The 23,112-nt window shown below is 38.3% G+C and overlaps 1 protein-coding gene across 4 annotated transcripts in view; it reads right to left on the bottom strand.

Annotated features, from left to right (window-relative positions):
* Window positions 1-22,564, bottom strand: part of LOC126342369 (hyccin) — a 167,083-nt gene extending 144,519 nt beyond the window's left edge. Inside the window, exons 1-4 of one of the 4 annotated variants that reach the window (XM_050001849.1) lie at window positions 22,287-22,564; window positions 21,830-21,989; window positions 13,957-14,091; window positions 3,425-3,550 (exon numbers count right to left, since the gene is read on the bottom strand). In XM_050001849.1, coding sequence (XP_049857806.1) covers window positions 3,425-3,550; window positions 13,957-14,091; window positions 21,830-21,989; window positions 22,287-22,306 — 441 coding nt within the window. In that variant the 5' untranslated portion in view covers window positions 22,307-22,564. Of the gene's footprint in view, window positions 1-3,424; window positions 3,551-13,956; window positions 14,092-21,825; window positions 21,990-22,286 lie in introns of those variants that run through there. The other 3 variants (XM_050001850.1, XM_050001851.1, XM_050001852.1) reach the window with 3 other exon arrangements.
* Between the last annotated feature and the right edge of the window lie 548 nt (window positions 22,565-23,112).

Raw genomic sequence — 23,112 nt, 5'->3', positions numbered from 1 at the left:
AGAAAGAAGAAAGAACATCAAGGAAAGAAGAAAGAACACCAAGGAAAGAAGAAAGAACATCAAGGAAAGAAGAAAGAACATCAAGGAAAGAAGAAAGAACATCCAGAGACGGGAACTGCACTGCAAATAAACAAGTCCGTAATTGCAAATCTGCACACTATAGCACTGTAATTATTAAATGAAGTTCCTCCCACTACATACATTCGTCAAGTACAGAAGGGAACGTCCCATTTAGTGACCTACTAAAAGGACATAAAGCACTCACACAGTGAAGAGAAATTAGGAGACAGAAGAATAGAAAGAAACAGAAGTTTTTGTTGGAAAATTTCGAGAGATTGATTGTGGTTGTCCTTGACAACGAGTTCAATAACCAGCTTTCCAGCAGTGCATAAGCTAATTTTTGCAATGAAATTGAGGAAAATAACCAGAATTAATTGTTTGGGGAACAAAAAGCAAATTTAATAACCTCATGTATGATGAGGAATAATTCTGAAGAAAAAGGACACGAGTCAGAAGATAGTTGCCAGTAGCCAGAGAGGGTTGTAAGAATATCAGCCGTATTTCCCTGAAATCACTTATGGCCAATTGCCGATCTGAAGCCAGCTCATCTCAACCAGCATTGGGCATTAAATCCATGCACCCAACTTCAGCAACATGGTCCACCTAACACATCATTACCATGACGTGTCTGCATCATAACAACGAGAACTACATAAGCAGTTTGGTGAGCACTGTTTTAAGTCAAGTTTTTTTTAGGTGAAAATTGTGGTGCTGTTGCGTGGTGCTGACGATTTATGGGTATTGCTGCAGGGCATTTAACACTAAAATAGTGAAGAAGTGATTCAGGCTCATTATAAGTTGTGGTCTTCTTCATTTGACATCTGTTGTCACCAGGAGCCTAGTGGTCAGCAGCCCAGAATGGTTTAAGAGTTTCAGCAGAAATCTGAGTATAAATAAAAAATTATAAAGATGGAATTAAGAAATGATTTTAAAACCTCTAGCAATCAATTAATAAATAATTTAAAAATTCTAGCAAGGAATTACAGAATAATTCTCAAAACTCTACTGATTATTTAATAAAACAGAAAATAGTATAGCCAAATTGTCCAAGGAGTCTAGACACGAACAGAAAGAGAACCGTGTGGTGCAATTGTCCACTTTCCTTCTCATCTCGTCTGGCAAGTTTCCCTTCATCTGAGATTCTGGACGACTTTTCCAAACTCTCCCTATTTCCTAAACCTCACCAGTCCTTTTCCTTCATCCTCTTCCTTCCCCTTCAACCATTCTGCTAGAAAAGGAAGCCACTGGCTACAAAAGCTTGCAAATTTTAATATATCTTTATGTGTGCTCTCTTGCCATCACTTGACGAGTAGATTTTTTATCAGTCCATTTACATTTAATCACATGTAACCATATACATAGGATACAAACAACAGTTTAAATAGTAAACAAGGTATAAAGGTCAAATTAAAAAAAGAGAGAGAGAGACAGAAGGATGTAAATCACAAGACTTGCAAACAGTCTTATGTCTATTTCATTGGATCTTGCATCACACTGAAGAAGACAGATCACTGACCAGTGAAAGACCATAACTGCATTCTTCTGAGATGTTGATATTTGCCTGCTGGCAACACATTGACGTTCTGTGGAAGTTGCCTTTTCCCAATCGCAGGAGTCTGCACACATGCTATGGTTTATTCTTTCTTTGCTGAGGCAGGTTTTTCTATGCACAGTGAAGGTCATGGGTACATACTGACAAGGACTCTTCTCATTATTTTTGCCATGTTTTGGTGATATTAAATGTGTAAGCAAATAGTTTTCAGCCATTAAAAGTGCACAAGTGCACTGGAGTGTAGGCTGTTGATTTACACACCTCCAAACAGTTGGTGAAACAGGAACAAAGGCTTACTTTACTTTAATGTATATTCTCTGAGGAGAGAATCCCACTGTACACGGCATGAGTGAATGTGACTGAATGTAGGGCACCATGACATTCTTTAAATGAACACTGCTGATTCACACACGTGCACTATATTCTACTGGACAAGGCGCTAAAACTCAGAGTAGAGGCTGAGAATCCCCATGTGGCACTATTAGGTTTTCTGCAGAATCTTATTTCTGGCTAGAACTTGCACACTGGTCTTCATTGGATGTTGACCGAAGCTTTAAGTCCAGTCCAGGGACACACCAAGGAACTGCAAGAGCACAGAAGTTATGATAGTGCACATTTTGAATATAATATTATGTATTAGTATGTGTGTGAGTGTGTGTGTGTGTGTGTGTGTGTGTGTGTGTGTGTGTGTGTGTGGTGTTGCTATTCTGTTTGAGGTACTCCTTGAGCAGCAAATAGTACCTGAAGTTCACCAGCACACACCTTTATTTCAGAAGTACATCAAGTGGCTTCCTACATCACTTGGAGGCTGAAAGAGTTCCTCAGAGAAGACAACATTTAACTTCACCAACAATGTCAAAAGAAATGGTCTGTAAAGTATTCACAGACCAGTACATTTGTATTAAAAGTCTTATTGAGCTATCCACTCTAGGAACACATTTGTACAAGCTCTTATTATAAATGATAATAGCTGTGTAAATCATTTGAATGTTATTTAAAATACAAAAAAGTAATTCTCTCCATCTCTCTCCCTATTTGTTGAATCAATTTTTACACACTGTGCCCCAATGAACTGAAGCATGCCAATTTCTTATGTCCTGCTATTTCTGCAGACCTTCCAGATTGTAATCCATTACTTCTGCGATGCCATCGATCCATCTTATCCTCTGATGCACTTCTCTCCTTGTGCCTTCGATCATACTCAGCGTTAACAACCAATATATGAGAACAAACGTTACTTCAAGAATATTTTACCAATTTACTAACCATGTGGACCCTCTCAGTATGAGTGCTATAGGGAAGAACAGTGTCCTTTAAAGCCAGTAAAACTCAATCTTGCACTGCTTCCAAACAAACAGTTTCTGTCTTGTTGCAGAGCCAATTACAAAATACATTACACGTGTCTATGAAATACTTATCATGGCAGGATGCTGTTTTCATAATGAACACTCAGGATGGTTTTATGAAAATGGCAGCTAAGGACTGCAGACAGACGTTTATTATAGTTTTGCAATGTCTAGCTTTTTATCTTCTAAATAAATGCTAACAAAATACTTACATTAACCAACTTTTTATGCAAAATGAAATCTTTCCTAAAGCTGTAAATCATTTTCTGTTACTGATTATCTTTTCCTGAATGGGATTGCCAATCGTGGAGATGTACTATTTTTAAAAAAGATGGTGTACTTTCCTAATTGAGACATGTAGCTCCAGTCATGCTGTTACATAGATATTACACAGCAAAACAATAGTTTGTTAGTTCTGATGTCCTGAATGTTTTAACTACTGACAATTTTAAAAATATATACATACCTCATGGTAAATGGATCCTTGTGCTAATGAAGGCAGGCGAAAGGAGATGATTTTTGGCTGACCACTCTCATCCACCACTTCAAGATTGTACAGACCAAGTAATAATGTCTCAACACTGCGACAACTCTGACAAACAAACAAATAGCTTAGAGTCTTTGTAAAAGAGGAATAGTAGACATATAACATACAGTGCTACTCTCAGGTTTAGTAAAATACTATCCTCCTGTAAAGACAACTCATTATTATGGAAGCAAGAAAGACCAGATGAGAACTGTCTCTCTCTTTAGCAGCTTTGCAATTATTTTTTCACTGGAGACCCAAGGTTATGTACCTCCAATTGATTTTTCATTTACATTTTCTAATGTAGCTCATGTGGAACTGTTTTGAAACTGTACAATGGGACAGGCCTCAGTCAGAATAGACAAAACATACACACAATGCAACTCAAACACACATGACCATAGGCTCCGGCTGCCAACGTCAGTCTGCAAGTAGCGGCGTACAATGAGAGAAGCAAACTGGGTGGTGGGGGTAAGGAGGAGGCTGGGGAGGGTAGAGCGCTATTTGTAGAAGCGTACAGGGACAAGGTGCCAATAGGGTAGTGCAGTTAGGTGCAGTTGTGGGAGGTTAGACAGAGGTCAAAGAGGGAGTAGAGGGGTACTGAAATAGGAGAGAAGTAAAAAGACTCTTGGTACGTTGATGGAATAGAAGGTTGTGTAGTGCTGGAACAGGGATAGGCTGCAATTCAGAATCTCCCCTATATGGTCAGTAGTAACTATCCTTTTGACAACATTGGTTTAAATCATGTATTGTTATTATTATTATTATTATTATTATTATTATTATTATTATTATTATTATTAAAAATTATGAGTAACGCAGTGTAGTGTAGCTTCTTGTATTGATTGTGTCTGAATATCTATGTGCAGTTATATAATGTTTTAGCGCCTTTGATTGTTCCTTTCTCTCTTTTTTCCCCCTTTGACACTTTTGGCAGACATTTATTTCATTGCGTACCCATTTTTGTACCAACAACATTAATTGCAAGTATTCTGTATCTTATGTTTAAGTGTCCTTTTATTGTAGAAACAACACTCATGCATTGTAAGCTGTTATAATTATAATGTCTCTGCAAGTTATGGGACCAAGAAAATGGTTTTGTTACTGAGTTAACAATTTAATTTTTTCATGTTTTTGAAGTAAGGTTGATGAGGCTAACCTTAGATTACGGTTATTATCAAATGGGAATCGTCTTTCATGTTGAGAAACTGCTGGATGTCATTAACCCATTAGCCCCGTGTGTTGCCATATGGCAATGTTTGTAAAACTTTTTTAAAATCATCGATTCCATGACATCAACGAAGCGATAGTGTTGGCAGCAATGTATTCCGTTCCGCAAGACTGTAAAGATGACTACAATGCAACAGTTTTAACAATACATTTAAATTCTGTGGTGTAAGCAGTGTTGGAAGTCATCGTTTGCTGAATGACAAAGCAAAATGGAGTATAAGTTCGAGTAAGTATGTTTTACGCAGTAACTTACGATATATGATTTGGTTTTTTAGTATGGTTGTGCTTTAAATATTCAAATATATATTCTTTGCAGGTTACTGCTTGCTGTGAAATAAATTACGTTCATTTAGGCCGTCTGAATGTTGGTGTTGCCATATGGCAATGCTAGGCGTTTGTACTCAGTAAAAGGATGAATTTTCTCATTTTTGTTTTAGAAGAGGTTTCTCGCTTGCTGAGGCGCTGGAGATTTTTTATAATGATGATACTGAAGGTGATGTGTTTATTGAGCTCCCAGATCCGAAAAGAGAAGAATGATGGATTATTGTATGTGCGTTGGCTGGACAACTCATCTCTTCTTCATGTGGTACACAAGAAGTTGGCCAAGTCAAGAGATTCTCGCAACTAAAAAAGCAAAATATAATGATTCCCAGACCAAAACTGGTAGCCAAGTATAATACATATATGGGAGGTACTGATCAGAATCTAGCATGCTATAGCATTGCAATAAGAAACAAGAAATGGTACTGGCTTCTCTTTACATGGATATTAGATGTCTCCATACAAAACAGTTGGATTTTGTATAATAAAGCAACAAACCAAACTATTTCTCGGCTTGATTTCAAGAGAGAAGTAGCAACAGTGTACTCGCAAAGACATCAAGCTCTACCAAAAGGAGCTAGGAGACCATCTGCATAGAGGGCATGTTCCGACAGCCTCATATCAGGTTCAGTTAGATTTGATAAGACTGACCACCTCGTCCAGCACATGGAAGGAAAGAAGAAGAAAAGGTGTGAACACAAGAACTGTAAATCTATTGTGAGAACAATGTATTCAAAGTGCAATGTGGGATTGTGTATTGACTGTTTCATTCCATTTCATGTAAAATAATCCTGAGTTCAAGGTTTGATTTTTGATTATTAATTGTACTGTGTTATAAAGTATCAATTGTATGATGAAGACTGAAAAAATAAATTTGCACAAAACTTGTATATGTAATAAGAAATTTCAATAACCTACTTATTTTAGTTGAAGTTGTAATCCATATAAATTTAGATAGTGAAAGCACCTAGCGTTCTCATATGGCAACATCAAATATCTCGCTAATGGCGGTAACGACTTTCGTCGAAACAACTCTGTTGTGTAATTTATGCCTTTTACAGATACACACACACACCACATATATATAGGGAAAGAAATCACGAAAAACTTAATTCCGGCACTAATGGGTTAACAGAAGCAAAGCAAGGCCAGATGAGGGCACAGAAGTACAAAACTTGAAGGATGAGCTTAATGCAAAAAGCACCACTTTTTGTTTTAGCATGGAATTTGAATGTACAAACAGTTATGACGTGCATGAAAGCAAATCGCATATAGAATTGGCTTCATGAACAGTGATATGCAACAAATAAAATTACATTGAAACAACAGTTGTTAGTTACACAGTGTATTTGCTCAAGTGTGACATTAATGAGTAAACAGAAGGTGGAATAAGTGAAAACTGTTTTTATGACCATAAAAATACAAGTGTAGTTATGTACAAATCAACTTCAAGTAATAAGCAGCAATAAAATGAATTAAAAATCCAAAAAGTTGGAACTTTATACCCATTATATGGCTGGAATAATTCTTTTCCACTTCAGACTGAATAAATTGCTAATACTGTCTGTCAGATTCTGAACAAATGTCTTGCCTTCTTGATGTTGGTGTTTTTATGATTTTGAACATATTCTGCTCTGGAACAGGTATTTTCAAAATTTTGTGAACTCAGGAGAAAGTCCTGTATTACAGTTGGTGCTGCTAGTACACAGTTTGTATATATGTAATACATCACAATGGCAAACTGATGGCTGCAACCCCTATCAAGGGTGTGACTACAAGGAACTACTCAAGAAAACCATATGCTGTTTGTAACCAAAAGATTGCATACTGTCAAACTGTGGACAATACCTGGAAAAACTTGAGCTGGAAACTTATTTGGTAGATGTTTTCAAATAATATGAGTCAGACAAAATGAAGGAATACAAGCAGTTTATTCACACTGACAGGGATAAACTAGAGATACATCTTGCAATTGTTGAAGAGTTTATAGAGAAACTGGTTTGAAATCATCATCTGGCAAGCCACCATTTTGTTTCAAAACACCAAAGTTCATATATGAAGAATGTGAAAGAAAATCCTGCAGATGCTGAAGTGATAATTTTGTGGATTTTTCTGAACTATTCATTTTTCATTCTAGATGCTGTTCAATGGTTTCATTGCGATAACTGTCATGTCTCATTACACCCTTTTGTGGTTTCCTTGGCAGTACGAAATACATCTGTATTATTAGTGACTGCCTTAATCATGATATCACTGCAGTTCATGCACTCATAATGAAGTAAATTAAACATCTGAGGATGACATTTGAAGAAATCGAGCACTTGCACTCTTTTAGTGATGAAAATGTGGAAAAATTTTAAAAAATCTTGATTTTATGAATCTATGTCTACATGAAAAAGACTTTGGTATCTTCCTGAGTGGAATTTCTTTAGAACTAGCCATAGAAAATCTCCTTGTGATGGAACTGGAGGAAAAGCTCATGCTGGTTTGCAGAGGCTTTTAAGTAACAAAATATTGGTTCTTCCCTATCTACTTAAGTTCTACAATGACAACATTTACAACATAAGGTTTTTTTGTTTAAAACATGTTTTACTATCAGCTGCTTTTATTTTAAACCCAAATATTGACCAGTTCAGTCCAAAATATTGACCAGTTTGTCATGGATAAGGGTTAAAATGGTTTAAGCCACAACATTATACACTCCTGGAAATTGAAATAAGAACACCGTGAATTCATTGTCCCAGGAAGGGGAAATTTTATTGACACATTCCTGGGGTCAGATACATCACATGATCACACTGACAGAGCCACAGGCACATAGACACAGACAACAGAGCATGCACAATGTCGGCACTAGTACAGTGTATATCCACCTTTCGCTGCAATGCAGGCTGCTATTCTCCAATGGAGACGATCGTAGAGATGCTGGATGGAGTCCTGTGGAACGGCTTGCCATGCCATTTCCACCTGGCGCCTCAGTTGGACCAGCGTTCGTGCTGGACGTGCAGACCGCGTGAGACGACGCTTCATCCAGTCCCAAACATGCTCAATGGGGGACAGATCCGGAGATCTTGCTGGCCAGGGTAGTTGACTTACACCTTCTAGAGCACGTTGGGTGGCACGGGATACATGCGGACGTGCATTGTCCTGTTGGAACAGCAAGTTCCCTTGCCGGTCTAGGAATGGTAGAACAATGGGTTCGATGACGGTTTGGATGTACCGTGCACTATTCAGTGTCCCGTCGACGGTCACCAGAGGTGTACGGCCAGTGTAGGAGATCGCTCCCCACACCATGATGCCGGGTGTTGGCCCTGTGTGCCTCAGTCGTATGCAGTCCTGATTGTGGCGCTCACCTGCACGGCGCCAAACACGCATACAACCATCATTGGCACCAAGGCAGAAGCGACTCTCATCGCTGAAGACGACACGTCTCCATTCGTTCCTCCATTCACGCCTGTCGCAACACCACTGGAGGCGGGCTGCACGATGTTGGGGCGTGAGTGGAAGACGGCCTAACGGTGTGCGGGACCATAGCCCAGCTTCATGGAGACGGTTGCGAATGGTCCTCGCCGATACCCCAGGAGCAACAGTGTCCCTAATTTGCTGGGAAGTGGCGGTGCGGTCCCCTACGGCACTGCGTAGGATCCTACGGTCTTGGCGTGCATCCGTGCGTCGCTGCGGTCCGGTCCCAGGTTGACGGGCACGTGCACCTTCCGCCGACCACTGGCGACCACATCGATGTACTGTGGAGACCTCACGCCCCACGTGTTCAGCAATTCGGCGGTACGTCCACCCGGCCTCCCGCATGCCCACTATACGCCCTCGCTCAAAGTCCGTCAACTGCACATACGGTTCACGTCCACGCTGTCGCGGCATGCTACCAGCGTTAAAGACTGCGATGGAGCTCCGTATGCCACGGCAAACTGGCTGAAACTGACGGCGGCGGTGCATAAATGCTGCGCAGCTAGCGCCATTCGATGGCCAACACCGCGGTTCCTGGTGTGTCCGCTGTGCCGTGCGTGTGATCATTGCTTGTACAGCCCTCTCGCAGTGTCCGGAGCAAGTATGGTGGGTCTGACACACCGGTGTCAATGTGTTCTTTTTTCCATTTCCAGGAGTGTATTTGTCATTACTTAATGTGTAGAGCAAGTCATGAATATCAATATACGAAAAAGGACATTTAGATGCAGACATACTAATACCAAGTGTACATGCATTTTACACATCCTTGACTGTTGTTAGCCACCTTCCAAAAATGTCTATAATCTTTTTATGTTACACAGAAAAGAATGAACAACTTCAGTTTGGTCACAAAAGAAGGTTTTCCAAAGGCTACACAACTGAAAAGACAAGAGAAAAATCACAAATTCAAGCTCACTGGTTTAAACAAGATCACAGTAAGCAGAGTTTCCAATCATAGCTTTTATGGTTAAAGCATTTAAAGAAGATGAACTTTCAGATTGTCAGCTTCATGCATCCCCATGGTTTTGTCCGTTCCTCCAACTGGCCATGTACTGAAGACACACTGTAGATTCAGGGAACCACATACCTAAAATTTTGAAACATCATCAACAACATCAGGAATGCAATACATTTATTCAGAATCCAAACAAGACAGTATTAGCAATTTATTCAGCCTGAAGTGGTCCAAGATCCTACTCCAGGCAGGTGTAAAAACGAATGTGTGCAACGGAAAATACTGAACACAAAAATCAAGATTTGGCCTTGTCTGACTACACCCTGAAGCACATCTTAGGATCTCTTAATTGTGGTATTTTTTTTTCCTCCTCCTCACTCTTTACATTTACTGTAGATTAAAATCCCTTTGTATGTTACAAATGTTTGTATATCGATGTCCAATGGACATAAAGAGATACAAATGAATTTCCTAACTAATATGATTGATCAAATTGCCCAAATCTGCCCCTTTTTGTGGCTACACAATCTAATATAAATAATGTGAGATGACTGACATCTGCGTACTAAACACAAGAAAACACTATCTTTAAATATGATCTACAGTGGTGTGCAACCTCAGTGGAAGTACAGCTTATGTGATCACAGCTGTATAACTTTACAGCCTTAATAAGCCGAAGAAATTAGCTATATCACCATATGCACTGAGTCCGGTGCGCCTGAGTGGTGATTCTCGTACACGTCTGCGACGATGGAAAAACTCCAGCCACAAAATAAAAAACCCTTTCGAACACTAGGTCGGCACAAAGCGGTCCTCTGGCTATTATAACCTGATACCATATTCTCTCTCTGTGTTCTATAGACAAGAAACATGAACTCCCAGCCACACGGACGGAATTCAGATAACGTCTCTATGTGAGTACAGACAGAAGAAGTGCTCTCAATCACTGAATGCTGAGTACTCAATGATGACTCCCTACCTGGAGGCGAAGTCCAGAATCATAAGTTTGCAACAGTGCAGTGCCTAACCGTTCTAATTATAAAATCTCCTGAGAGCAAAGACAGCAAGTCCTTCTGTACCAACAAAAGCTGATACTGAGCGACCATCAAACATGGGCGCTCAAAACGGAAGACCTCTTTCTCTCCACCACTGGCTTCCCAGCAAAGTTCGGCTCCCCTCCCTCATAACTGCAGAGGGAAAAATCATATTCTCAAGACCACAGAATATTCTCCCTCTCTACAGATTCTTCCGAACACTGACCAACCATATGTTATACTTTTGTCAACCAGCGCAGAAAGTTTGCAAGGAAATACCTACACCCATGAATTAGGAATTCATGCAATGGTGCGCTTCTCAGAGTAAAAATCCTTGGAAATAAACCAGCCTGTATGATTTCCAAGGCAACACTTCATCGTTCCTCTCTGTGGTGACCAAGATTTTCAGAGTTTCTGAAGTATTATCCGGTTATCCTTCCGGCCCCGCTACAACACCAGCCGGCTGGCGCTGTATTGTGCTTCAGTGCTCAGGTGCCCCAACCGTTCAACTTGGGATACTTCCTATGTTAAGCAAACCAACACACCTGTGCAGGTTTTTCCACCCAGGGCTTGAGTTACGCCAGCTGTTTAGTTTCCACTGACGTTACAACCTCTGCTAGTATAGGCAATCATTAATTACACCATTCTGATCATAAAGACAATCCATCACCTTTCATGCACTAAGCATTAACAACTATATACAAGGTGTACATGACAATGGCAGTATTCTTTAAATATTCATACATATGACGTACAACCTATCCAATGATACCTTATTCCGGTTTTAAATCATGGCAAAGTATGTAGATGAGTGAGTGTAAGGTGTCAAATTATAGCCACCTTACAGTGGAACGAAATTATTCCAGTCTTACAATGTGGTTAAAGTTCTAACTTTCTGGATTTTCATTTGTTTTATTGCTGCTTATTGCTTGAAGTTGATTTGTACGCAACTACTCTGGTATTTTTACGGACATAAAAGCAGTTTTCATTGATTTTATCTCCTGTTTAGTTATTAATGTGACATTTGGACATTTACACAGTGTATGGGAAGCAATAACTTTGAGCAAATGTTTTTCAGCTGTTAGCAGCCATGGGTCAAAAATTAAACTATGTAACTTCTGAATCTTAGAGACTAAATCTATTTTCAGATATAGCAAGATGAAAAGGATTAAACTGCATTCAGTTGAGATATGAGCCCCCAAAGCTACACAAAATTTAGCACTCAAAAACATTCCAATTACATTTGCAGCTGCATATATTTTGATAGGGAAGGAGTGAGGCTATTGCACAAAATCACAAGAGGACAGCAAGGCTGTCTGTCATATTACCAATTCTTGGCTGAATCTGGCAATAAAATTATAATTTATGGCTGCTTAAAGACATGCAGAAGTAAAGTAGTACAGCTGTCACAAGATGTATCTAAAAATCTAATCACTAATCTATTCCAATTCAGCACAAAAAGTTTTTTAAGTACACGAAAACAAGTACATGTAATTTACGAGTACCCGTTTATAGAAGTTATCCAAAGTAGGCAGCTTGGCATGCATGAAGGTGTTGTAAACTTGGAAGACCTACCTATGAGAGGCTGTAGAAATGGAACCAAATGAGGTATTGAACTGAAAATGTGTAAATATACATCCAAGAAATTGTTAAACCCATTCCGAAAATTTCATTCAATTTGGAAATGGTTGAATGGGATAAGAATTCCAAATCTAAACCACCTTACATAGAATGACGCTATGGTACAGGATGAGATTTAGATCAAATTTGCAGACTCGTGACAGTGTTCCAGAGAATACATTAGGTAGAGTCAACTATTCTGTTGCTTCTAAAGATGACTGTGGCTGATGAGTTTGCTTTAAAATAACATTTTCTGTTTGAATAACAACTTCCTTTTTATTTATCTTTTGTACATTTCTCTTTTGCACAACATGTTTCAGGAAAGATTCCCAATTTCGAGTATGTTTTCCATGTGTCCATTCCCTGGCATTTATTAGCAATGTTTTCAGTGCGTGACACGCTGCACTGTTGTGTTGCATTTCGGTTTCTTGTAGTGCACTTATGTAGAAACCACATATCCACAATTTTTTGCTTGGCACTTTATAAGTTTTGCTATGCTGCTGCTTGCACATATTTTCACTTTTACATAATTCAGAACTTGGTGCAACTGCTGACAGTGTTTGCTGGAGCTTATGTGAGCAACTGTTTTTAGTACTTTTACTTTCAGATTTTTACAATTGCAAGTTTTCATTGCTTGTCTTGGCAGTGATAATTTGATTTTATCTATTGTAAATAATTAAAGCCTGTGACCGTAAAAATAATGTTTTTTTATAATGTAACTTTTTTTGGCTACTAATTATAATCTCCTTTTCATTTATCTCATTAATTCATGAATAAAGGGCATAATCTAAAAACTAACATTCAATAGTTTCCACATGTTTGTGGTACTATAAATAGAATGTTAGCTAGGAAGACAAGAAAGGACAACAGAACAAAAATTTACAAAGTAAAGGCAATACGATTTGTAAGGGAGTGAGACTTGGGTGCCTACATACAAGGATGTGAGAGGATCTACACAACGGATGATGAGGTTTTTAAAATAAGGTCAAAGGACACTCAAGATTGCACAGAATACATAATGAAGTCATACAAAGAGAACTTGACATATCTAATATTAGCAAAAGAGTGAGTTATTATAGAAGAAGATGGAAAGAAGATATTAACCAAATGAATGAAGATAACATTGCCAAAACAACAGATAAGGCTTTACAGATGACAAGGAAGAAGAGATCTTTGAAGACCTAAGAAAATATGGGAAGAGTTCTGAATGGGAAGCCAGAAGAACTGGCATTTTGCCTAGACCACGAAGCACAGAAGAAAAAGACACATATCACACAAGAATCCTAGTAGTTGGATTAAAGATTTACCTAAGATTAAAGGCAATATTTCTCCATGTATTGCATAATGTCAGCAATAAGATTTATCTACCAAACCCCCTTGCATAGAGTAAGGACGTAGGTATACAAACAAAAATTATGAAAGGCATCCACTAAATAAACCAAATAAAATGACACCTCATACAGCACCTTTGGAAACAAGACCCACACATGAAATGAAATGTGAGCTTTCAGATATACTGACTTGACTACATATTAAATTCACAGTGGAATATGTACTGTATCTCCTTATCATTATAGGTATAATGGAAAACTGGAAGGATAATCCACCTCAATTAAATATCTGTAACAGCAGATATTATTGGTTGAGTAAGTGTGTAATCCTTCCTGGCAAACAATCTGTGTGCTAAACAGGTGAACTCCCTTTCCTACCACACAGGCATGTAAACCTATTGTCCTCCTCTCAAATTAAACGACCTAATTTTTATTGGCTTTATGTATTAAATTCTGGCAAACCTGTTTATACAACAAACTTAGGTTTATTTTTTCATAGTCACTGGATTGTAAACTTACCTTCTTGTCACCATGTGCTACAGAGTTCAAATAAACAAAAATTAATGTTGGAAGAAACTGCAATGTGAAACGCTGCAGATCTGGCTGCTTTGAGCGGTACAGTTCAAACAGTTGTGAGCAGACTGGATCCACAAGCTGTAATTGCAAAATTAAAAAAAATATTCAATGTATACACTTCTTAATTAGTGAAAGTAATTTAATATGGTAAATTTTACTCAATGAAAAAGGAAAAGGGTTTGAAATGAACTCAGCTTATATATTTGAGAAACATGTATGAAATGTTTGTGATTATATTAATAGTAAACAGTAACTGAACTACTTGGGTGAATAAAATATTACTCTGAGCAAGTTGATAAAAAAAACTTCAATCTGTGAAACAAATGTAGATCTCAAAGATTATACTTAGCACATTATACACTATTTAAAAAAACAATGGCTTAAGTTTACAACAACAGCAGTTACAGCCAGAGCTCTTTTCCTCTACATACAAAATCACAAGGTGTGACTTTTGAGTTGTTGGTGAGAGTAGTTTCAGGTAACCAATGAGAGGCAAGAAAGTAGACTAAGTACTGTATGTGCCATTCAAGTTCTGTGAAGATTATTTGTGGCTATTTTGGATCATCATATGCTTTTTCAAAAGATGGTAGTTATAATTAACAGATATGTGGAACAGCCTGGTTTGGAATTGGCAAAGGCACCAAATGTGATCTTATGAGAAAAGTTTAGGTAAGAAGTGGTTACAGATGTATGCATCAGGCTATGACGAATATCTTGCAAACGCCTCACATTACGGCTGAATACATTGTAAACTGCATGTTTATATCCACACCAGCTCATTGCTGTGACATTTTCACTGTCTAGTTGATAATATCATTGCTAACTTCAAGGCAGTAGTTTACATATTCATTTAGGTTCCTTCTCATCTCACTCTCTGTGATGCAAACATTTCTCTGCAAAACACACAATTAACAATATTTTCCCTGTTCTATATGGAAATGTAGTCCCATGCTCCTTGACAGAGTGTAGGGGAACGACGTGGGAGATATGCACCGCTGTTCTAGACAATGTCCTAATGGAGGTAATTTGCCATTGCCTTCCTACGACTGTAATGGGGATGAATGATGGTCACCACAAAATCAGTCACAATTTTGTAAGTTAGCAGATATTCACAATAACAATAAAAATAAAATTAGTGAAAAACAATGTAGAGCAGAAGTTACTATTCCAGCCTCAGATCACTGATTGTACCCTCAATAGCTACTCTAACTGTTCAGCAATTATAACCGAGCTGCTTCTAAGATTGTTAATATACTGTTACAAAATTAGCTCCTTAATCATTGGCTTTGCCTACTTGAAGCCACATATCTTACAACTTAACTTAGACCTCAAGCTACAACATAAATCAATTTATCACAACATTCATTCCAAAAAATACTAGAAGTAATACTGAAGCACAAACAAGCATTGTCACAGTTCTGGTGCATCAATAAACACTCATTTACAGCAACACAAAGTATGTTACAAATCAACTAGCAATAGTGGTTTGTAGATTTTCCAAAAGAAAAAGTTTGTAGATTTCTTTCTTTCTACATTAAACCTTCAGTCTCTTATATTCTTTGCCTAATTTCAAATGCACATATGAACATTGAGCAAAGCCGTTGATGTAGTCACAAAGAAAACAACAAAAATCAACAAAAAGTTACATTTTATTTTTGGATTTTGTGAAATGCACAGTTCTACATTTATGAACATCGAAAGGAAGTTGCCAGTCTTCGCAACACTGAACTTTTGTCAATAACTGAGTAATATTGGTGCACTATCTTTTAGATAATGATTCAGTGAGTTGGTAACTGTAGGCCTATCATTTGCCAAATATCTGAGGTTACTACCATCATTGTCTGCCAGGTCACTAAAATAAAATATGAAACTGAAGTGTCATAGAGGCCAGTAATATTAAACATAACCAGTAAGGAACCTAACACATTCCGAGTCAAGTTAGCCTATCAGTGCCAGATGTTGGCTTCATTCCATAATGTAATGTTGATGTGGCATGTGATGTCATACACGTACAAACAGAAAGAGAGCAAAAGACTGACTTTTTTTCATTTGCGTTAGTTTTTGGAATGTAGGTCTTAGTGTCAGACTGATAAATAATGCAACACAAAATCTAGGTTAGTTTGAAGGGTGACAGTTTGGTTGAAACATACTGAATCAGTGTCAAATGCTTCAGTTTATCCCACATTTCCTTGAGGCATGCTGACAGGATAGGCATGTTCAGTCACTGCAAACACATCCACTAGCTGAGTTGAAACGCTCATTCTATGAAGGAAAATGTTATGCTTATTCAGAATAGAGTTGCAGCCAAAGACAACATCATTTGTCCATTTAAACCTAATAGTGTGTGGCCGGGGTTATTACCACACATCTGTTTAGGGCTCCTTATTGAAGTTAATGTGCTGCATCTTCCCTACTTAGAAGTCCTCAACCCAGTCATAGGTTTCGTTTGATATCCCATAGAATCATATATGTGTTAAGTTCTGGTGTAGTAATGTTTGAAATGCTCTTTGGCAGCCAATAAATAGGGTACAAATATGCATGCATCGATTAACAGATTTCAGGATGTCATGTGAGAAAACCTAGAGATGACTTCTGCACAACCAACATTTTCAGAATCTATATTGTTTGTCATGGAAGAAATCATTCCACTCAATATTTCTCATTACATTACAGCTCTGAATATGCTCTAAAGTTCTACAATACATAGGTGTCAATGACAGAAGATAGTTCTGTCTATGATTTTTGCTACTCTTCTTGTATGCATGTGTATATTGTGTTTTCTTTCAACCAATGTGGGCACAACTACTTGTTCTGGGAATCTTTGGTACATTATGGCCATGGAGGGGATAATGCAGCTGCAAATACTGTAATACTTCTTACAAGGATTCCATCAGGCCCTCAGGCGGCTTTATTCAGTTTTAGAGATTTCAGCTGCTTCTCAATGCCAATGGCACTAATATCTATACCACTCATCTCTGTCACGGTGCAAGCATCAAATTGAAGCAACACTCCTGAATTTTCCTTTGTAAAGACATTTGAAAAGTGAGTCAGTATTTCCATATTTTCTTTTGTGTTAACAGTTTCATGTGTCATCCACAGGTGTCTGGACACTAACTTTGGTACCACCAACATAATGAACATGAGAATTTCTTTGAGAAATGTTCGACGTCTTTTGATAAGATTCTGTTACGATAATTGTTGGAGATTTCAGACACTGCCCTTTTGACAGCCAAACAAGCTTTATGTAGTATGTGTCTTTCTATAACAATATGCTCTGTTTTACAACTACTGAGTAGAAGTGGTTGTTTCTTTAGAAGTTTCTTTGTTTCTTTAGACTGTATACTGTGGAAGGTCCTTCCTAGTATGAACAGTTGACTTTCTCCTTGAGATTTCCCATTTATCTACATTACTGGATAAGTACATTTTTCTGCTTCTTTTGGTTGTCATTTCTAGTTGAGTAGTCATTGTTGCTAGAAATACTTCATGTGTACTGATACAAGCTTCAAACAGGACATCCTCAAAGAGGTTAACTATTTGTTCCCAGCATGAGTGGGTCTCCATATTACCTGTTGTGAGTTGTTTTCAGAGAGGGCATTTAGTATTGTTTCTCAGGATGACATACATATTAGCAAGTGCAGATTTTCTCTTAATGTTCTGGTGTCATCTGAAGGTGAGTCTGGTGGTCAACAAAACTCACCTTTGATACCAAAACCTGCCCAAATGATTTCACATAAAAACTGTTTATCATGTAAGACTTGTTTCTTGTTTACAGTGACAAACACACTTCATCCATTTTACCATAGGCCTATTTTTTTCCAATACACACTTAAATTTATGCCAGTTTCAAGTTTTAGCCAGATTTATTATGTGAGCTCAACCAGTGCTTTAAATTACGCAACTCTGTCATGAAGGGCTGAGCAGTTACCACTTAATTTCTGGGTTGAATTTTTTCTTCTTCCTCTTCTTCTTCTTCTCCTCTTATATTAATACTTGAGTTTCCTGCAGCTATCATTATCTGGATTGGATGGACGTTATTAACAACAGAAATTTATGAAGATATTTATACACCCACAAAAATAATAGGATAACACAAATCATTAACTTCTATTCTATTGGGAATTGTTCAGAAATTGTAAAGGTTTTTTATATTTTGTAAACAACTGGCTCCGCACAAACTGATGACAACATTACTGTCTTTGTCAACAATCTCCATATAAGAGACTTTACTTTTAAATTGAAGTTTATTCACGTTTCCTTAGCTTACAAGACTTTACGTTTCTTAGTTTCTGAAGACTGAATGTTTCAGAAACTACTAAATTTGAAGTCTTATAAACTGTCTCTCCTATCTGAACAAAACGATCTCATGAACTGTAGTTATGAGTAAGCTTATTTCATATACAATATATTAACTGAAGCATGCTTGCTTTATTGTTGACAGTCATCATGCAACAGAACTATGAATGCTGTAGGGAAGATCTTGTAGAATGTAAATACTTTTGGATTAAAGGTGACCACTCACCAAAAAGCAGAAGCACTGAACTCTTGATATGCACACACAACAGAAAGAATATTTGCTAGCTTTTGAGCTAGAGTACAACACACACACACACACACACACACACACACACACACACACACACACACACACACACACACACAAAGACAGAAAACCTATCACACCTATGCTCCTACATGGTGACAGCTAGACTAACACCTTTTTCTCCGATTGGGGCAGTGTGGGTAGATGGGAGCAGGTGGCAGGGAGAGGTAGAGGGGCCTCGGATTGGGTGGCTAGTAGCTTGGAGGGAAGCAGCTATTTTGCAAGCTAGAAATGCAGGAGTGAGGTGTGGCAGTTGTAGCAGCCTGTGGGAAGCAACACATGCTGAAGGTGACATGAACTGAGAGGGGTGACAGGACAGAGGAAGGGGAAAGTGTTGGGTGGAGGGTGTGGGACAGTGGGTTACCAGAGATTTAGGCCAGGATGGCTGTGGGAGCCACATATATGTTTCAAGGATAATGCCTATCAGCATAGTTGAGATAAGCTTGTGGTGGAGGGAAGGACCCACATGGCTTGGGTTGTGAAGCAGTCGTTGGAACTGAGAATGTTGTTTCTGCAGCATGTTGTGCCCACCAGGTGGTCAACTTTGTTCTTGATAACAGTTTGGCAGTGGCCATTCATCCTCATCAACAATTAATTTGTGGTAATAGCAACATAAAAGGCTCTGCAGTGTTTGCAGCAGACTCGGTATATGACATGGCTGCTCTCACAGGTGACCTGGCCTCTAATATTATAGGATAAGCCTGTGACAGGTCTGGAGTAGGAGGTGCTGGGTGTGAGGGCTGCAAGTCTTGCACCTTAGCCTTCCACAGGACCACAGGAATATAATCCATGTGGCTAGGGAAGGTATCATATCCCTGTCACCTTCAGCATGTATTACTTCCCACCAGCTGCTAAATATGTACCAGAGTATATAGCTGCGACTTCTCAATCCCGCATTCCTAGCAGGCCAACTGGCTGCCTCTCTCCAAACCACTAGCCACCCCCCTCCCCTCTCCTCCAGTCAACATGTACATAGCCATCATATGCTGTGTGGCAGTGGGTACTATGTACCACTACTAGTCATTCCCTTCCTTGTTCCACTCGCAGTAGAGCCCTAACTTGCAATGTATGTTGGTGAGAGCAGAATTATTCAGCTGTCAGCTTCAAATAGCAGTTCTTTAAATTTATTCAACAATGTTCCTTGAAAACAACATTGTCTTCCCTCAAGGTATTCCATTTTGAAGTCCTGAAGCATTTCTGTAACAGTTACAAGTTGTTCAAACCTACCGGCAACAAATCTAACAGTCCACCTCTGAATTGCTTCAATGTCTTCCTTCAATTCGACCTGGTACGGATCCCACATATTCAAGCAGTACTATGTGAACCATACTTTCCTAAAATTCTCCCAATAAACTAATGTTGACCATTCGCCTTCCCTACCGCAGTTCTCACATTCGCCTTCCTTACCACAGATCTCACAGGCTCGTTCCATTTCATAATGCCATGTAATGTTACCCAGATATTTAAATTACTCGTCTGTGTCAGTCACGGCACGACTAAAACTGTAAAAATTACAGATTTGTTCTTCCTACCCATCCGCATTAACTTACATTTTTCCACATTTAGTGCTAGCTGCCATTCATCACACCAATTAGAAATTTTGTCCAACTCAAGTTGTATCTTCCTACTGTCAAAACTTCGACACCTTACTGTACACCACAGCAAACAACTGCAGATTGCGAACCACCCTGTCCGCACCAAATCACTCTCCCTCTACCCACCCCACCTGACAACATTCCCACCACAACTAACCCACCTGATGAAAAATACTATTAATCTAACTGGCAGCAGGCCATATGTTTGTATTTCACTCTAGCTCACCAAAAGGATAACTCTGAAAGCTAGCAAGTTTTCTTTCTTTTGTGTGTGCCTATCACCAACTCAATGCTTCTGCTTTTCAGTGCATGGTCTAACAGGAAGATCACAATTGGCTTGTGTTGGTCAATCAGCACACAAGATTCACACAAAAAAATTAAGCTATGAAATTTAATATGCTTTTCTCCACTTCCAGCTTTTTGCTGACGTTCATTGTACTGGTTGAATGGAAAAAGTCACAATTTGTATTATAAATGAAGTAACAATATACACTAATGCCATTAATGTGGCCGAGGTCAAACACCTATGGAACTACTGACAACTGATGTGCTTGTCATTAACGCGTTCAACTATATTAAAAACTTAAAAATATCAGATCACAGTGGCATAACAGGAGATCTACATGTAACTATGCAAAGCAAAATGCATATTAACAGATTTTTATGACATTTTTGGCTTTCACTACTCATCAGCAAACTGCCACCTTCCAGCCTCCTCGAGACTGAGTTATGCTCCAGTATATTCACTTAACAATAATCTGTATAAAAAAACAGGTCCAATAAAGAACATGATCTAAGAGCACTCACACTGAATACATATTTTATACATCTAAATCCACAATTTGAACATACAATATTCCAATTATCATCTACATAGCATATGACATAATAATTCAGAGAATATAAACACTCGCATTGTGCACTGCATACACAATCTAACAATTCTCCTAGTATACTGAGGGAGAGCAAATTAAGACTACATAAAGCATTTCACCGAAGCTTTCACTATCTCCACATCAAAGTTCATTAGTTGTCCAAACCCATCCATTTGTGCCATAATCATGGAAATTTTTTACTTAATTTATCCTTTTCTAGTTTCTTTTTCCCATGTTTTCACTACCTCCTTTTTTGTTAAAACATTAATGATTTCCTGCACGAACTAGTAATGCTGCATCTACTACAAGCACAAGCAGGGTGCATCCTCAACTAGGCAACAACCCAACTTATTCTTTATTCTGCAATCATATGATTGACTCCATTCCAAATTGTCATGGTACATACTGAAAACGACTCAGCAGTAAATTCAAAAAGTGTTGTGTCTTGTTATACAGTACACCCTTGTACAATTAAAGGTGAAGGTTAATTTGAAATAAGATGAGTGGAATTTTTTGAAATTTTAGTAGTATAGTGAACAGCACAGGTTTTTTACTAGCATGATTATTAAACCAAAAATAATGGCATTGGTTTTATCAAATCTTCTGTATTACAGATTATGTACTTTCATTTTATGAAATATAAAATAATTCCTCGCATACTGTTATCTTAAAAATTACATATTTATTAGGGATGCAACATACAACATTAAGCAGCTTTTGTAAATATATCAAAACGACGCACATACATACATCTGCGAACCGGCCTCGCTCCTCCAAGACGGAATGCAATGCTGCAATGAGACTGTGGTTATGTTCCAGTGAAACGGCAAAACTATGAAGCTGGTCAGGTTCCTGACCTGCACAATCTTGCAGCCATTCTCGAACAGTCTCTGCCATAGCTCTCCCCTTCAAAATAATAACAAAAAACTGAACTTTCCAGTGTCACACACACAAAATAAAAGCACACCTATCTGACGGTCAAATTCTTAATATTCAAACAGCTGTACCAGCTGTGTTTATAAATTCAACATTAATGACAAAAGCAAAAGAAGCAGATCTAGCACACCTCTCATACAACAACATTCGTTCATAACTGCATTAAAAAAGACTGGCAACATTCTGCGATGAAGTCCGTGAGGTAATGGATACGGAATTGCAGAAAGGGCAAATTCCTTAACACTATCAACGTTCAATGAAACTCACTCTTTATTTGACAGTTTCATTCATTTTACAAGTCTAACATCCGGCGAAACTGAATATTTGCAACCATATCGGCAACATTAAATATACATTTACTCTAACAATCTAAAGCACTTTCTAAATCTCTTCTCACATTTTATTTTACTTGTTATCACGAAACATTACTTCGAACCAAAATAATACTAATCATGGTTTACGAATCCCTTCCAACACACATCGCACATCTTCCAACATTGAAATGTCAGGTTCGCCAAAGATTTACGCCATTCACGAGTTTTAGTTAAAATCTCTGGGTCAGCTGTGATCGAACGTATTCCAGTCAGAATCTGGGCGACCCATATCCTAATTATCAAGACCTTCCACACGCAACGATTGGCTACGCAGATACCTGTGCAGATGTTGTGCATGCAATAAATCGGTGCAAATATGGTACGTTCAACGAAACAAGTTATAGTTTATTGTTCGCCTGCAATCTCTCAAAGTTTATTTCAATTCTTCAGAAATAGAGGAAATTCTATTGCGGTTTCTGTTCACAACTTGTGTCGCAAAAAAACAAACAAAAGAAAGCAAATGAAGTGCCAGAAACAGAAAGATTGATGAAAATGGTCTTCATAGCAGCTGCTTAAGGATACAATTTTCTTCACGAGTATCACAGAGATCTCGACGACTGGCGTAATTATTTAAGAATGCTCTTAGAAAGATATAATTATGTTTTGACACTCAAAACTCTCAGTATAACACGAAAACAACTTATATGGGAGGCTAGTTTCTCCACATGAACGACTGACGGTAGCTTTAAGATTCCTGGGAATAGTAACCACAAGAATTT

This window comes from Schistocerca gregaria, chromosome 1, assembly GCF_023897955.1.
Source record: "Schistocerca gregaria isolate iqSchGreg1 chromosome 1, iqSchGreg1.2, whole genome shotgun sequence".
NCBI classification, from domain to species: Eukaryota; Metazoa; Arthropoda; class Insecta; order Orthoptera; family Acrididae; genus Schistocerca; species Schistocerca gregaria.
The sequence above is the reverse complement of the archived record's forward strand: the minus strand, read 5'-3'. Positions and strand labels throughout refer to the sequence as shown.